Genomic DNA, 16883 nt, shown 5'->3' on the forward strand with positions numbered 1-16883 from the left:
TGAAGACGTGCCTGCTGTAGCTTCCCACCACTGTGAACCTCATGGACTGAAGTGGGCGCTGTGTACGGCCCCCACACACATGTATGAAGTGCACACACAAGGCAATAAAATGATAAAGCTCAGAGATCTTTGTTCTGTAATCATGTCTCGTAAGGACAATGCAGTAAGAATATTTAAAGTGGAAATCATTTCATCAGAAGATAAGTCAGCCTTTCGCTGGGTTTTCTGTCTCCAGGCCCGTTTCACTATTCTGCTCTTGACACTGCTGACTTTCCAGATTCCCCCCCCTATTTGTTTTAGTTGTAAATAGATTACTTTATTAAGACGTGTCTGCCGGTCTTAGACACTATCTGCCCCACAATCAAGAAAATGAAACTATTTTAGAAAACACTGAAACAAGTTAGGACAGCTTTGGGCTTGTTGGAAAGAGTGTTCTGGATGTTGAACAGTTTCTTCCAGATGAGACTGCGTCCAGTGTCTCATGCTGGGCTAAGATACGGAGACGCACAATCAAGAACAGGTTTTAACTTTTGATGAGTCGTGGGTTTGAACATGCCGTGGCTCTTCTGTCCCGTCTTGAACTCGTTGCATATTTGAGGAACGGACCACGCCTTCAGTTTATGGTCCAGTTGCAACCTTTGAAACAGCCAAACAGAGTTTATAGTGTTTGCTTTGATTGGGCAGGTGGGAGAGGAGAGAGACACGGAGATTATTCCCAGATCTGATACCAGACCAGCAGGAACTTCAGGGAAATGTCTTCATTTTCTGACAAAACGAGGCGATCACAAGCACACACTGAAACTTTGATTTCCTCTTAAATACGTCCATGTTTATTGATTGAAGTTTGTCTCGGGATCTCTTTAACTGTCGGCTTGTATACAGTCTTTCATAATCATGTGACATACAGACGCAGAAGATCTCGATGACGTATTTGAATCTGTTGCTCAACGTCCTCTTACACTTTTACAAGACGCTGGGACCGGGTGAAGGATCGGGAGTTTTATTCGGAGTATAGCGTGTGGGAATAAGGACCAGCAAACATGTCGGTCTTTCTTTCAGACGCCACCGTCACCACACGCAATGTTTTCATTTATCCCAAACCATGACTTCACCTTTCAGTTGTGGGGGATGGAACTGAACTAGAATAAGCGTGTGAAGCCGCGTGTTCGGATTTGAGTTATGCAAAATGAATGTCGAAGTTATTTTCATATTTTGTTTTTCTCCAGTGATGTTTTATTTCACTGGACTGTGTTTCATGTTGCCTTCAGGTCTGATGTAACTGTTGGTGCTTTACAGATTATGTGTAAAATGATGCAGTTTTATTGCTTTTTCAAACTAACGTATCATATTTCATTCTGTTTCTACCTGCCCATTGACAAATGAACCTGAACTTTAAAAGCAAATACTAATTTAGTAATATATTGACATATCGTCAAACACAACCCATTAAATGATACTTTCTACAAACAAACAAACCAACTTCTTTGTTGCTCTTCAAACACATTCTGTTAACATTGATTTTACTCTCTTTGTAACGAGATCATTCGTACATTTCTACAACAAATCACATTATTTCATATCTGCAAATGGCCCGCAACAGGAAGAACAAAAGATAAATGTAGTTTTGGACCCCTGAGCTCTTATCGATACACCAGGTGAAATTGTAAAATGTGCAATAAAAAGAAAGTGACGAATATGAAACTAGATTCCAGTAACAGTGACACCCTGCTTCTCCATCAGGGTGTATGTTCTGTCAATCATTTGCAGTTTCACAACGTGACGGGAAACTGTATCTAGGTTGTTGGAGGCAGTGTGCTGCTGCGTGTGAGGCTCAGCTCGACTACGCAGCTCTCAGGTACGTGACAAGACGAACGTTTGACTTCCAGGCTGCAAATGAAGTTACCTGAAATGCTTTAATCTTTAATATATCAATAATATACTCCGCATATGTGTCAGATGTATCATTTCTTTTGGTTTATTATTCCTTATTCCACATTTGGGGATTTTATTTCAACTTCTTCTCATGCTGCTTTCATGATAATCAGTTTGATGGTTAAAAGTTATCGGTGCGTGTACAAAATACACCGTTTCAGACTCGCAGGGAAATGTCAAAGGACAATATTCAATAATTATTGCACATGAGCAGACAGAAATAAAAAGAAATTAGCTGATGCATAAAAACCAGAGGAGACTGGATCTCGTACATTTATTTGGTGATTCAACAGCTCATACTTGTGAAAATCAAACGTGGACATTCTGCAGTGTAACAGACACATTTGATCAACATTCAAACCAACCATAATAAATGTTGAGCAAATAAAACGACTCCTGAGGAAGCGTTCCTGAATCATCCGTTTTTGGGGAGAGATTTTGTGTGAAATTAGATTTTTAGATTTACTGAACAGAAGAGAATTGCTGTGATCGTCAACTGTGAATCTTTAAAGCTTTATTGTTCTCATGATACTTCAGGGCTCCACACTCAGCTTGTCAGATTATCATATCACATGTTGAATATCTTTTTAATGTGGCTTGTTTCACACAACTGATGCACCAATAGTTTGAGAAGAAGATACATATTTCCTGAGATGTTTTGCCTTCATATGTGAACACCTGTGTTTGTGCTTGCTTCCTCTCAGAGGACCTGCAGGGTTGAGAGGGAGTGAAAGAGCTGCAGCCGCAGAGAAAGACCTCTTGCTGGATACCAAGTGTGATTCTGAGCCTTCCCCCTGGATTTGATCTCTTGATGACGCCCACTTTGAGCAGGACTTTCTTGGTTACCTGACGCCCTGTCGTGGCTCCGCTGCTATGACCTACCTGGCTCACACTGGCCACGCCCAGCTCGGCGCCTTCGGGCTGGGCTGCGCGGGCTGGACGCTCACCGCCGTGGCGCTTGGACTCATCCAGTGGCGTGTTTGGCTGGTTTCTGACAGGGAGGTCATCACCTCCGGAGTGGCCTGGGTGGGCATCTGGCGGGCCTGCTTCCACAGCCACACCCATGTGACTCCTGGCTTTAGGGTCATGCACTGCAGGTACATCAGCCCGACTGAGGCCTTCACGCCGCCGGAGATCGTGGCGGGTCAGGTTCTCATGCTCCTGTCTCTGCTGGTGGGGCTTAGTGGGAACGCTGGCGGTGTTTACGCCTTGAGGAACGTTTACTTCGGGATGGAGAAGAGCTCCCAAATCCGCTCGGCGTTCTTCACCGCCGGCGCTCTGTGCCTGTCGGCGGCCGTGATGTCCATCATACCTCTCCTGTGGAACCTGAGCTCAGTGGTGACCAATCAGACCATCAAGTTCCCCCCTGAGTTTAAAATGCCCCAGGCTCCAGACTCTCAACATGTGGGGTGCGGCATCGGGGTCGGGATGGTGGGGACAGTCCTCATGGTTGTCTCTGGGATTATTTTCTGTACGTACAGGTTACCAGTGAGCTCGCGGCACCCGGACTCGTCATTACCTGCACAATCAGTGACTGACAGCAGGGGGGCCGGCGGGGAACACAACCCGGCGTTTGAGTCTCACGAACACTTGTGATCCGTCTGTTTGGATGTTTAAACCTCATGAGGTCACAGAGGAAAGTAATTCCAATGACGACTTCAAAATACTCAGGTTTGCAAAATGAGATTGAACTGAAGAAAGAAAAGTAAATCAGCTTCTGGTTTCCGACATGCATTGCACCTGATTTGATTCATTCAGCGCCCTCATTGTTTACAGTGACTCGTCTGATCTTGTACTCTGGAGGATGAGTTGAATGACAGCAGCACTTAATCAGATGACATTAAAACGTACAAGTTGCTCACGATTTGTTTTTGCTTCTTTGTTTCGGTATGATGTGGATCTATAGAACAACATTCAACGCTCATTTAACTTTCTCAGCGTAAAGCTGCAGTGCTGTTATATTAAATGCTAACATGTTAATGTTATATATATATATAGCTGAGACACATGACATGAATAAATGTAAAAATGTGTTTATATGGCTGTTTATCTAAATAATTCAAGATATATATTTATGTTAATAGAATACCAGCTGTTTTAACCGATATAAAGAGATAGAAAATGAAGCTTTTCGATACTTTCATCGATATGTTTAGCAGATATGATGCTGTGTACGTTAACTGAATAGTGGCAGGTTGCATTAACCTCGTCATACTGACGTATTTTACAAAGTATGAGTTGCTTCCTGATTTCAAGTAAATGAAAGCATGATGTATGTGGGCACAAACTGCACCGTTTCATTGAATTAGCGAGAATCTGAAGCTGTCGGATTCGGACACTTTTACATTCCTTCAATGAGTACTGAGAACAAAAGCACTCAGCAGTATTTTCTTAAATATTTTATTCAAAAAAAGCAACAAGCTCATCTCCAGAATTTCAAACCATCTGAATCAATGCTCCTCTGACGATGAACAGTCCCTTCGCCTCACTGGGATCAGCGCTATGGCTCAAATCACAGCCCTTCCTGTTCACCGGCGCACCAAAGGAAAGATGAACAGTCGGTCGGGTTGAGAACATCTTTTACTTTGAAGGACACCGCTGAGAAATGACAAGAATCGAGTAGAACCAACGCTCGCCTTCATTTAGAAAAGGCTTTAGAAGAAGCTTTGTTTATGGATGCTGAAAAACATAATGCGCCGCGCATTATGTTTTTCAGCATCCATAAACAAAGTAAGTAGAGGCAGCCGACATGACTTCGTATCGAGTGAACAGGAAGATGTCCCAGAGCTGTGGTTCAACCATCACACGCTGGCTGTTTGAGTGCTTGTGATGAGGACCGTTGGTCAGTTTGGGGCTGCTCGTGATCCTAACCTTCTTGAGGAACTTCATACAGCACAGCGTGAGACTTTCTTTCCAAAAAACACAAAGAAAAGCTGAAAAAACAAGCGCTGACACCACATAATAACATGTCACTGTTCGTAGATGACTATTTGAAAGATTTTACTTTAAACAAACTGAGTTTAAACACCGCATGACTGTCAGCGAGCAAAAACGTTTCCATATCGGGTATATATTTAGATATATCGCTACAGAACCAACCCCTCTAATATAAATAAAAGACACTGCAGATACATGTAGCATATCAATCAAACGCACTCTAATACATACAACATACACAAGTAAAGCACAAATATCATTTAAAATGTGTTTTTGAACTCTCAAATGTTACCGCATCGCGTCAATTATTATCTTTTTACAATTTTATGACTTATGACTTTCTGAAACGCCACAGAGGCTGTAAATGCAAAACATGCCGAAACAGATGTTGACGAACTGCTTTCCTTTACGTGTGGTGTTAAGGTTAGTTACAGACTGACCAGTAACCCAGCTGTATATCAGCACATAATATGTGGAGTGACTCTGGTAAGAACGTCTGTGAATGCCCTGAATGTTGTCCAGAAGACGTGTGGATTGAACTGCCCGACTGGATCTTTGACATCTAGCTTTGAGTCAGAAATGAAGAGGAGTGCATTGTTGATCAATGTCCTGTAAAGAAGATGGTGCCAGTGCTTTTTTATCACTGCTCGTCAAACACAGATTTAAAGGAACAGTGCATCCAAAAACCTATTTGCTCAGCGGACCCAGCTCTGCTTCAGCCACCTCAAACTGAAGAGGAAAGCAGGACTGTAGTGGGTCCGTGTGCTCTCATCGCTCTAGAATAGTCAAATCATCGCTTCTTGATCACTTAGTATCAAAACGTTTTCAATCACCTTGAGGTCAAAAATCCCAGAATGCACCAAACCAAGTGACGCAGCGTAACAACACAGGACGCCACATCTTGAGATTCTCACATTTGAATTGAACTATTTAAACTTGATCGGTTATTACAATCATTTCCAAAACAGCGTGCGGAGCAATTGCTGAATTCTAGAAGGCAAAAAAGGAAATATTAGACCCGCTGTCCTTTTCCTCGTCTGTTCAACTGTCCTCAAACATGGAAGCCCTGATAAGAGTCACTTTTGATCCAGATGGTTTGAAACTGAACAAAAATACGTACATACATACAAAATAAAATACAAAATAAGAAAAAATAAATGTAGAAATGCAGGAGGTTTAATCGTGCCAAAGTCCACCAGTCTGTTCTTGATAGACCTCGATAACGTCCTCGTCCTCCATCCCCAGCTACCATGGACAAACAGCAGAGGAGACACATATTGGAAAGACATGCAAGTCATGTAAGACATGGAAGTCATGATTGCAGTTAATCATTCCAAGAATGAATGAATGATTAAAAACAGGAAGTAAATGTCTCCATAACTAACTAGTATGTCAAAGTATTAAAGAAACACACGTCCATCTGGATCTATAGAAAGTTCAGCTGAAGGCTGAAGGGACGCTGAAGTCAGGAGAGACAGGTTTACCTCTTTTGGAGTTTGGTTGTCTGCGATTCTCTGTCCTTCAAACAGAAACCGTAGCGTGCTTGCTGGAACACCCTTTAAGAAACAACACAACACCAATCTGAGATAATGGCCTCTGGTGCTGTTGGAGCTGATCTGACATATTTAAAAAGAAAGTTAGCCTGTGAATCCTCAGACTCAAAAATCTAGTTAGAAGTAATTTAAAAAGACCAAAGACCTGTCTCTGGCTGTAAGACTCCTTCAGCTTCTTCAGATGTGTCGTCATTTTAACCTTAAAGTGGATTTCGCTGCTGTCCTGTGGGCAGAGAGAGAACGTGATAATGAGAAGCAGCGTGACAGCTTTCTGTTGTTGCAAAATAACAACATTACTGGAAGAAGTCCAAAGAAAGCGACATCTGAATAAAACCAAATCACTTACAGGAAATTATAGTTTAAATAATATAGTTTCAGTCTTGTGGATACATCACACAGCTTAACACCTGTTCAAGATGAACTCCTCAAAAGCAAAACATGTAGCTAATACGTTTAAGTTAAAATAACTTGATTTCCACAGTGCAAACATTCTGCAGATCAAACCTCCACAGAGTAATTTATAGAGCTGTAACCAGAGCCTACACACCACACTGATGACACAATAACACATCAACAACTTGTGTTCAGTGTTTAATACTCCTGTTATGATCAATGAGACACATCCATCATCCCTGCATTCATACACACCTGACCGATCACTTTTAGTTTGATGTACTCTCCATCCTTCTTGTCCCCCCCGTCTTGGCTGGATGGTTTTGTCTCCTTAAAACACAACAACAAATAAACAGTTAAAACAGTTAAACGCCACACACATTACAAATAGGCCCGAATGCTTACTGTCGCTGATACACCACTGTTATTAGATATGGGAATGGTTCGGCCTCATAATTCTGGTTTCGCTTATTGTTTTATAGCTGAACTTTGAAACTAAGCCGCAGAGCTAAACTGCTATATAAGCATGTAGCTCTGGGCCTGAAGCTCCACGAGCTATCAGTTAGCATGCTATTTAACCAGAGACGAGGTACCAGCCACACACAGACACTATCATTTGTCACTTTTAAATTTAAAGCAGAGTATGAACAATAAAGACTCTCTAAAGTTAATATCTTACCGTATCTGACATGTTTCCCTCTGTTTATGCTGTTAAAATGAGTGACAATAGATGCAGCTAACGCTAGCTTTCAATCGCAGCTCTTAGCTTGATGTTGTGAGAATTCTCTTCTTCTTCTACTTCTTTTTTTTAGGTTTACTGGCGGTTGGCAAACAAGGGTTAGAATTGGCGCATTACCGTCACCAACTGGTACGGAGTGTGGATCACTGGAAGTGACGTTTTTATTACATAGTAATAGGGTTTAATATTGGAAACATTGCCATTTTTTAGGGGCAAATGTTCTGATTGGCCATGTGCACTGTGATAGCAAAGAATAGAATAATAATAATAACTTCATTTGTATAGCACCTTAAAAACAGAATTTACAGACAAAGCAGCAAAAACAAGACAATAATAACAATAACAGAAAGCTCAGTGAGACAATCGATACGATACAAATAAACTAAGAAAGAAATAAAACAATATATATATATATATATATATATATATATATATATATATATATATATATATATATATTTATTTATTTAGTAAAATAATGAAGTAAAATCAACAAATAAAAATAAAACAGAAATAAAACAGAAAAGTGACAACATCACATAAAATCCAGCCTGTAAACATGTATAAAAACTATTTAAAATTATTATTATTATGTCTCTGACGTCACAGGTTGTGTTTTTGTTGGGGGGTTAAGATCTGTCAAGTACACAACAATAAAAAATAAGATATCCGGTTAAGTGTTTTCAACATGAAAGACGAAATTGGTAGCTATGCGTTTTCCCTACGTGAGACATTTGTGATTTTATTTTGTCAGCAAAATATGTACACTTCCGGTATCCATTTGTTCATTAACACCTGTTAGCTTAACACAACCGAGCGACAACAGCGAGCGAAGCTCCCGTCAACCAGGTTGTAAAGTGTCGGTTAACTTTGGTTTTCCGGTTACCTCCCAGGCACGGAGATACTTTGTAGGATAAACCGTTATCTTGTCATTTATCTGCCTGGAGATATACCCAGTGGGCTAAAACTGACACAGCCGTCTGGGCCTCGTCGTAGTGGCCCAGACTCGAGTGAAGTTAGGACAAACTTCTGCTTCCTCTAGCGGCTCTCCGCGGGGCTCCTGTCACTGGCCCTGTGGATGAGGACGTGAACACGCATCCAACCGACCACCAGGTGAGATGATGAAGATGAAGCTGTTCGCTCCAGACCGTTCATTAGGTCGTTTAAATGTTGCTTTTTACGGTCGAGCCTTGAATAGCTAGTGCGGCTAGCTGGCATTAGCTTGACAACTTCCCTGGCCTGACAGCTAGCTCTCTGCGAGGATCTCTCGCTAGCATTAGCCACTTAGCTTGTTAGTCAATGTTAGCATGCGGGGCTAGCAAGTTGACTCAATGCAAACGTTAATTATCTACCACAGGAGGCCGTAATAGTGGCTGTGTTGTTGGTATCAACTTTGCTGGGACTGGTGGTGGTAGCTCACTAGCTAGCCAGCTAGCCACCAGAGGTTTGCATAGGAAGGTATTCGTTTTATAAATATGTTAAGTGGTGTCATAGCTCACTGTCATCAAGTGGATGTCAGTCTTCTGTCTGTAGATTAATACATTCTGTCTGTAGTGTTACATGTTAACATCAGACTGTAGATTAATATATTATGTCTGTAGTGTTGCACGTTAACTTCACACTAATAACACATGGAAATATTATGACAACTCGTGACGATTATGTTTACCTCCACAGATCAGCTGATCACTCAGCAGCTTCAGGCTCTGACTTGTGGCTCGATCAGCTGTCAAGATGTAAATTGTCCTTTTGCTGTTGCAGGAGAAAGGAATCCCTTTGATGGTAGAATCCTCTTTCCTGGCCTCCTGGGTCAATCGCAGTGCCATGATGATGGGTAGGTGTGTGTGTGTGTGAGCGAGCCAGCTTCATCTTTCATCAAACCTTCAACCCAAGAAATAAATTTTCTGCTGAATAATGTGTCTATAACTTGTTCTTACTGCTTGTTTGAAAGACCACAAAAGAGGATTTTAAATATTTTTTATGTCTTGAAATAAGAGTCCTGCAGATAATATTGTGCAGTCCTGCAAAAGCAATGTTTACATCAAATCCTCAACTGAAATCTCTTCGTCATCAGATGAGCAGGAGGCGCTGAACTCGATCATGCAGGACTTGGCCGAACTGCACCGCTCTAGCCGTCCTGCTATGTTCCTGTCGGACCTGGGCAAACCCAAAGCCTCCTCGCCGAAGAACCAGGTAACTACTTCCTCAGACGCTCGGCAAGAATGTCAGCCAAAGATCACAAAGTGCCGGTGATGGCCCTGAACATTAGGGAGCCAGAGCCTCTTGTCCTTTGCTTCTTAGAAAAACAAGAGACAATAAAATGTGTTCTCACGTCTCTGTTCGTTCATCTGATATGATGTCTTTCCTACAGAACGATGTCAGAGTGAAGTTCGAGTTCAAAGGGGAGAAGAGGTGAGGACCAGTTTCACCACTTTATTGTTGTCAATGCCTCTGACCTCTGACCTTTCTTCTTCTTCTCTGTAGAATCTTACAGTTCGCTCGACCTGTCGAGCTGGACGACCTGAAGGCGAAAGCTAAAGTGGCTTTTGGTCAGACGATGGACCTCCACTACACCAACAATGAGGTCTGAAGCCTTCACAGGCGTCGTGAAGCCGTTTCACGTGCATGTGAACTGAAACGTGACGGAGGCATTTTATTGAATGACATTTAAAAGTATTGTTTTCTTCTCGCAGTTGGTGATTCCGCTGACCACTCAGGACGACCTCGACAAGGCCGTGGAGCTGCTGGATCGCAGTGTTCACATGAAGAGCCTGAAGATCCTCCTGGTGCTCCAGATCTCCTCTCAGGTGAGCCGCTCCCAGATTAGCTTCACTGTGTAAGTAAGTAAGCTGCATGCCGTTCATTTTACCTCTGAAGCCGTGTTTCTTTTAGACTATCTTAGCATGCGATGTGAAACTGATACCGAGGTGCAAAACAAGAAGTTAAGTCTCCAGACGTCTCTGTTTCTCCAGAACTCTTCCTCCAATATGGACCTCTTGCGGTCCCACGAGGAGCTGGACAACACCAGGTTCAGAGTCGCCGACCAGAAGAGTATGCTGGCTTTGATCGGTGAGTAATGTCGCCTGCTCACACGTAAGCTAAATAGAAATTCACAGATGTGAAGCAAACTCAAAATAAATGCTCCATCACTCTGATGCACCTTCTGACTATTTCACACAAGTACATCCATTAGACATGAATAATAATATTTACTCTCCAACCATCTCAGGCTCCCATTCGACAGACCGCAGCTCCCCTCCTCCAGGTTACATTCCCGACGCGCTGCAGCAGGTGGCGAGGAACGGCTCCTTCACCAGCATCAACAGCGAGGGGGAGTTCATCCCTGAGAGCATGGACCAGGTAGGCTCAGAACCACGCACTGACCTCGCCTCCTCTGCACATTTACAGTCGTATTATGTGAGTTTCTTGTCTCCAGATGCTGGACCCGCTGTCTATGAGCAGTCCAGAAAACTCTGCGTCTGGAAGTTGCCCCTCTTTAGACAGCCCGCTGGACAGGTCAGGACCTCAGCACTTCATTTACACGTCACACGCTAACCCTGCTTTTGTGTTCAGAGCGATCGTTGAGATAAGATGCGTATCTGCAGATCAGATGAGTTGTATTTTCCGATAAAGCTCTTGAATGCGCACCACGTCTCAAGTGAACTCGACTAATCGACTTTCTGTTGTTGTCCTGCTGTGCAGCGACTATCCCAAGTCCAGGATGCCCCGAGCACAGAGCTACCCAGACAACCACCAGGACTTTCCAGGTAAATGTTTGCGAGTTCTGAGAACATTTTTAATTCCATCAGGTAGCTGCTGGATGTGATTGTATTTTTCCTGGATCTTCATCTCCCTCCTCTTCGTCTCTAGAGTACGACATCCCAGTGTTTGAGAAGTCGGGGAAAGGTGGGACGTACCCTCGGAGATACGGCATTCCCTTCGGTCTTCAGGATTACAGTGATGGTGGGTTATTTGCCTGAATAAGTAAGATATAAAGAATTTACTTTCACTACAGCTGCATGAGCCAGACTCTGTTTATAACCCCGTTTGTCCTCTTCCTCTACTCAGGGAGGAAGACCTTCCCTCGTGCTCGGCGAACGCAGGTTCACGGCTTCCGCTCGCCGGTCAGCTTCAGCCCGACGGAGCAGTCCCCCAGCACCAGCAGCGGCAGCAGTGTCTTCACTCCCGACCTGGAGGAGGCCCCGGGGCCCGGCAGGAGGCCGCGGAGGGGCAGCGACATCGAACCCAACCCGACCGCTCCCACGCTGTCTGTAATGGACATCAGCCCGCCCAGCCGCTGTGAGTCGCACGTTGATTTCACGTGTCGGAACACACCGGTGCACAAAGTGTCTCGGCTTCTTATCTGGTGGTTTTATTTCAGCTCCTCGCGCCCCAACAAACTGGCGGCTGGGAAAGCTGCTGGGTCAAGGCGCCTTCGGACGGGTTTTCCTCTGTTATGATGCCGACACTGGACGGGAACTGGCGGTCAAACAGGTCCAGTTTGACCCAGAGAGTCCGGAGACCAGCAAGGTGAGAGACGTAGGAATGTTCATGATCAAATGGAAGGCAGGTGTGGAAGGTTAACGAACAGGAACGGATGAACGTTCTCTTTCTTCCCGGTCGTTTAGGAGGTGAGCGCTTTAGAGTGTGAAATCCAGCTCTTAAAGAATTTGTGTCACGAGCGGATCGTCCAGTACTACGGCTGCCTGCGGGACACGATGGAGCGAACGCTCTCCATCTTCATGGAGTACATGCCCGGCGTGAGTTTACCTTTAAATATTTGGATTGAATGTGGCAGTAAATGGTCACCTACCTGCTGATGTTTCTGTGGTTTGGTGGTTGAAGGGCTCCATTAAGGACCAGCTGAAGTCGTACGGAGCGCTAACGGAAAACGTGACGCGCCGCTACACCCGGCAGATCCTGGAGGGGGTTTCCTACCTGCACAGCAACATGATCGTCCACAGAGACGTGAAAGGTGAGGGGGACACTTTGTGTTGTCCCACACCGGGAAGATGCAGCCGGGTGACTCTCTTCTGTGTTCAGGGGCCAACATCCTTCGGGACTCGGTGGGTAACGTGAAGCTGGGAGACTTCGGGGCCAGTCGGCGGCTGCAGACCATCTGTCTGTCAGGAACCGGCATCATGTCGGTGACCGGCACCCCCTACTGGATGAGCCCAGAAGTGATCAGTGGAGAGGGGTACGGCAGGAAGGCCGACATCTGGTGAGACCTCACATAAGTCCTGCTCTGTTGAGCTCGACTCCAAATTCAGAGCTGCCGTTGCAAAGAAAACATGAATTACAAACATAAACAACCTTGTAATGCCAGTTTAATAAAATAACACTTGGTCTGTGCTTGAATGGCACATTTGGTGCTGGTGTTCTGGTTCTAACGTGTTTTTCCTCCTTTAGGAGCGTCGGCTGCACCGTAGTGGAGATGCTGACTCAGCGACCCCCGTGGGCAGAGTTTGAGGCCATGGCGGCCATCTTTAAGATCGCCACCCAGCCCACCAACCCTGTGCTGCCGGCCCACGTGTCGGACCACTGCCGAGACTTCCTCAAACGGATCTTTGTAGAGACTAAGCAGCGTCTGTCTGCCGACGAGCTACTGAGGCACATCTTTGTACATTAACCTGAACCGTTAACCCCCGCCTGCCTGATTCGGCCTTACCCGGTGGGGCGTCCCGGCCTCTGACTTCTCCCCCTCCCCCCCATGCTGGGACACTATGGACCAGGAGGAACCGGCGTGTAGACGGGTGGGGGGGTGCGTACGAGCTCCTCCCGTCTGTTTGTATGAGACCGCCATAGAGGACATGAAGTTATATTTTATTTTTCTCCGCAAGTTGCACCTTAATTTCTCAACCAAGGAGGGGCGGAGCGCTTTCTCCTTTGTTGTGTTTGTACGGTTCCTCTCGTCACGTGTTGGAGCGGGATGGTGTCTGTGTCGTGGACCTGCAGCAGATGACGCCCCTGGACCCCCATCTCGCTGACCCGACCCCAGAATGTAGTCTCCTGCCAAAACCCAGAGGGATGGTGCCGACCTGGGCCCGCTGCTATGGACGAAACGAGTGCAGAGAACACTCCCTCTCATCCCGCGTCCTCTTCCTCTCCGTCTCTCTGCTTTACTGTCGACCTGCCTCCATCTTTGTTCTTCGCCGTGTGCCTTTTCTGTTTGTTGAACTTGGTGTAGGACTGAGTCCTGAGTTCTGCGCCACAAGGTTTCTCAGTTTTCTTTTGCCTCCCGGATGAACTGCCTTTGCACCGTCAGCCCAAACCCGGCAGATCTCAGTTCAGCCGTAACGTTCTGGAAGAGACTCCTGGAGGAGAGATGACGTCTCTTCGTACTCCGATCAGATTGATCTCTTGTCATGACTCCATTACTTGAAGCAGGAGAGACGCGAGAAGCTCACAGCTGATTGGCCGGAGGTCCGGCTGCATGACGCTGAGGTCGGCTTATATTATATAGGATGAGACGCTCCTCAGATCAGACTTCACACTGGAAGACGTTTACAGCATCGCAGCTTCTTTTCTTTGTTTTTGCCAAATCAGATGTGAACTCGTCACTTTAGCCCAACCACAAACACTCCATTCGACCTCGCTCGCTCGCTCGCTCGCTCTCTCTCGCTCGCTCGCTCTCTCTCTCTCTCTCTCTCTCTCTCTCTCTCGCTCTCTCTCTCTGTCTCTCTGTCTCTCTGTCTCTCTCTCGCTCGCTCTCTCTCTCTCTCTCTCTCTCTCTCTCTCGCTCTCTCTCTCTGTCTCTCTGTCTCTCTCTCTCTCGCGCTCTCTCTCGCTCTCTCTCTCTCGCGCTCTCTCTCGCTCTCTCTCTCTCTCTCTCGCTCTCTCTCTCGCTCTCTCTCTCGCTCTCTCTCTCGCTCTCTCTCTCGCTCTCTCTCTGTCTCCTCCTGAGCTTCCAGAACGTCCGTTAACAGAACGCCTACGAGCACATTAAAGACTATTCAATGTGATTCAACATGATCAGCTGTCCCGTCAGTAACACAGAGTTCTGCGCCGCTCTTTGCTGGTTTAGTTTTAAAATGCCTTTAATGTTTGTTCAGGCTGCTGAATCCTCAAACATTTTATTGAATTATCAAACGGAGGTGATGAGTCTCGGTGTGTTTAAGTGTCGGTTGCAGCTTCACGTTTAATGAAAGAAACGACAGGATTCAAAGGCAAAATCTGACCTCATTAAAGGTGCAATCAGTCACTGTTTCCCGGCACAGAGTAACCGCAGTGTGTCTGCGCAGAGAAAGACGTTTTATTTGCTCGTTAGCTGTTTCTGATTGTTTCTGTAGTTCTAACCACCGTAGTCGGTGTGCTGCTGAGCTGTCGGGTGTTTAGTGGAACATGAACACTGTGGTACGATGCATAATGCTTTTCTGTTTCTGGTACTCGGTAACACTTTAATTCGTTTGTTGTTGTAGTTTCTCACAGCGGCCACTAGATGGTAGTAACGAGACATTTCACTGATTGCACCTTTTTAACAGCAGGAGGAAGATATTGTTGCTCATTAAGCGTTCTCTGAAGGAACTAGTTTGACTTCAGCAGCTGTGATCGGCCGGTCGATCCACAGACACAAACTCAATCTCTGCATCTCCAGAACCGACCGTGTCCAAAAGAAGCGAGGGAAGAGAGAGACCGTTCGTTTTGCAAACATTGGTGTTTGTGTTGCGTTTGAGGCGGCTGGCAGTGAGCTGTTGTGAAGGCCGTCAGCACTGGTAGACCTCGAGACGCACAACCGTTCTGCACGATCTTTGATTCACTGACGCGTTCTCACGATTCCTCGTCGGCTCCGTTCAGCGACCTTTTCTTTGCACATTTTAAAGACTATTTGTTTCTATTTTACACAAGTGTTAATGTGAGCGGGTGTGTGTGAGTGTGTGTGTGAGAGAGAAAACTCAATACAAGAATGTAACGTCTCTTTACCGTCAGATGGCCTCGTTCACCACCGAGGATTAACGCCTCAGTAACAGTATTTGTCACCTGCAAATGCCGAGATACACCTGTAGTTTCTCTTTAGTGTCTAAAGCCACTGCTGCCACTCCTGTGTGTGTGTGTGTGTGTCTGTAAATGTGCATTTACTGCAATTTGTGCTATTTGGACACTGCGCCCAAAATGCCTTGAGCATTCTGACTGTAGGAGGGGAGAACATTCAAATGATTTAAAAAAAGAAAAAAGAAATGTACAAATGTATAAAATGAAAATGTACCTTTTTTAAATAAGCAAAGTCCACATATATCCCACATGTTTGGTCTCTGTGTATTGTTAAAGAAGCCATGTTTATAATTCTAATTGGTTTGTGACCAATACGCCTGTTTATATCAGATCTGTATATCAGTGGTACGCATAATTTTTTAATATATATTTTTTATTTTACTTTTTTTTTTTAAATGGGAGATTTTATGCATGGTTGGGTCTTGAGAGACGCAGCGGTGCCGTTGAATAGTTGCTGTTTTTTGGCAAAATTCTGGAGTATTGCGACAGCTCTGTGTTCATAATTACAACAATTATGATGATGGAAAAACAATAAAAAGATATTTATTTCACTTTTGTGAGTGTTTTTATGTACTTGTATTCTCTTATCTTTTACGCTTTCATATAACCCAGAGATGAACTAAATATTATTTTATTCTGAAACTTTTCATTTTAATGTCTTCACCGGAAGTATGAATGTCAGATTTTGTCTAACTTTATGGCTTCTCGTTTCGGTTTTCTATGACATCGTTTGCTATCATGCGCTTACGCTGCCCTCTGGTGGTTCACAACGTGTAACTACACATGTTGAACATTTAAATACGAAGCTATTTAGTCTGCTGGTCGTGATAGTGGAGTTAATATCCGCTCAAACTTTGGCTCCGATTATATTCTAGCCTCAACGTGACATTTACGTGGAAAGTAGTCGGTAAACTAGCAACCGCTTTAGCAACACAATCTAAATATTAACGGGCAAATGAGTTGTTTTAGTTGTCATGGTTAGTCACTACAACTGAAATACTATCAAGTTAACTGAATTGCCTATAAGCAATACTTCCTGTTACATCCTTCAAAATAAAGGTTATTTAAGATGGGTCTCGTTTAATTTGAATATTTTACCGACAGAGATACGTGTAGATGTTGGCGTAGTTTACCGATGGAAGATAAGTAGGATCGGCACTGAAACGATCTGCACTCATCGTATAGGGATCCAAGTTACCAATAACCTTCAATTTGGCCAGGTAGCGAACCTTTGATGCACTATCCAGTGATTCAAAGTATGGTATTTTCGCCGCACTTCCTTGTTTACTCGCCGCCATGTAGGTTCTGTATGTACTCCAACATGGCGGACAGACCTCGTA

General features: G+C 44.6%; 3 protein-coding genes across 3 annotated transcripts; 2 read left to right on the top strand and 1 right to left on the bottom strand.

Moving 5' to 3' along the window:
- Window positions 1-2805: 2805 nt before the first annotated feature.
- On the top strand, window positions 2806-3528 carry LOC306797494 (claudin-34-like; the record flags this gene model as incomplete). The annotated part of the gene is made up of 1 exon (XM_079296859.1): window positions 2806-3528. The coding sequence occupies one exon, from the start codon at window positions 2806-2808 to the stop codon at window positions 3526-3528; it is 723 nt and encodes a 240-aa protein (XP_079152985.1).
- Window positions 3529-4632: 1104 nt separating this feature from the next.
- On the bottom strand, window positions 4633-7599 carry sumo1 (small ubiquitin like modifier 1). Its single transcript, XM_079296252.1, has 5 exons — window positions 7495-7599; window positions 7071-7145; window positions 6568-6645; window positions 6354-6425; window positions 4633-6114 (listed from the first exon to the last, which is right to left on the bottom strand). The coding sequence occupies exons 1-5, from the start codon at window positions 7504-7506 to the stop codon at window positions 6046-6048; spliced, it is 306 nt and encodes a 101-aa protein (XP_079152378.1). The 5' UTR covers window positions 7507-7599; the 3' UTR covers window positions 4633-6045.
- Window positions 7600-8388: 789 nt separating this feature from the next.
- Window positions 8389-16085, top strand: map3k2 (mitogen-activated protein kinase kinase kinase 2). The gene is made up of 17 exons (XM_079296176.1): window positions 8389-8667; window positions 9316-9388; window positions 9629-9747; window positions 9926-9966; window positions 10039-10138; window positions 10248-10361; window positions 10527-10623; window positions 10784-10914; window positions 10991-11070; window positions 11257-11321; window positions 11425-11517; window positions 11623-11853; window positions 11936-12084; window positions 12183-12314; window positions 12400-12529; window positions 12598-12775; window positions 12964-16085. The coding sequence occupies exons 2-17, from the start codon at window positions 9334-9336 to the stop codon at window positions 13181-13183; spliced, it is 1935 nt and encodes a 644-aa protein (XP_079152302.1). The 5' UTR covers window positions 8389-8667; window positions 9316-9333; the 3' UTR covers window positions 13184-16085.
- Window positions 16086-16883: the final 798 nt, after the last annotated feature.

Source organism: Melanostigma gelatinosum (assembly GCF_949748355.1).
Source record: "Melanostigma gelatinosum genome assembly, chromosome: 24".
Taxonomy (NCBI): Eukaryota; Metazoa; Chordata; class Actinopteri; order Perciformes; family Zoarcidae; genus Melanostigma; species Melanostigma gelatinosum.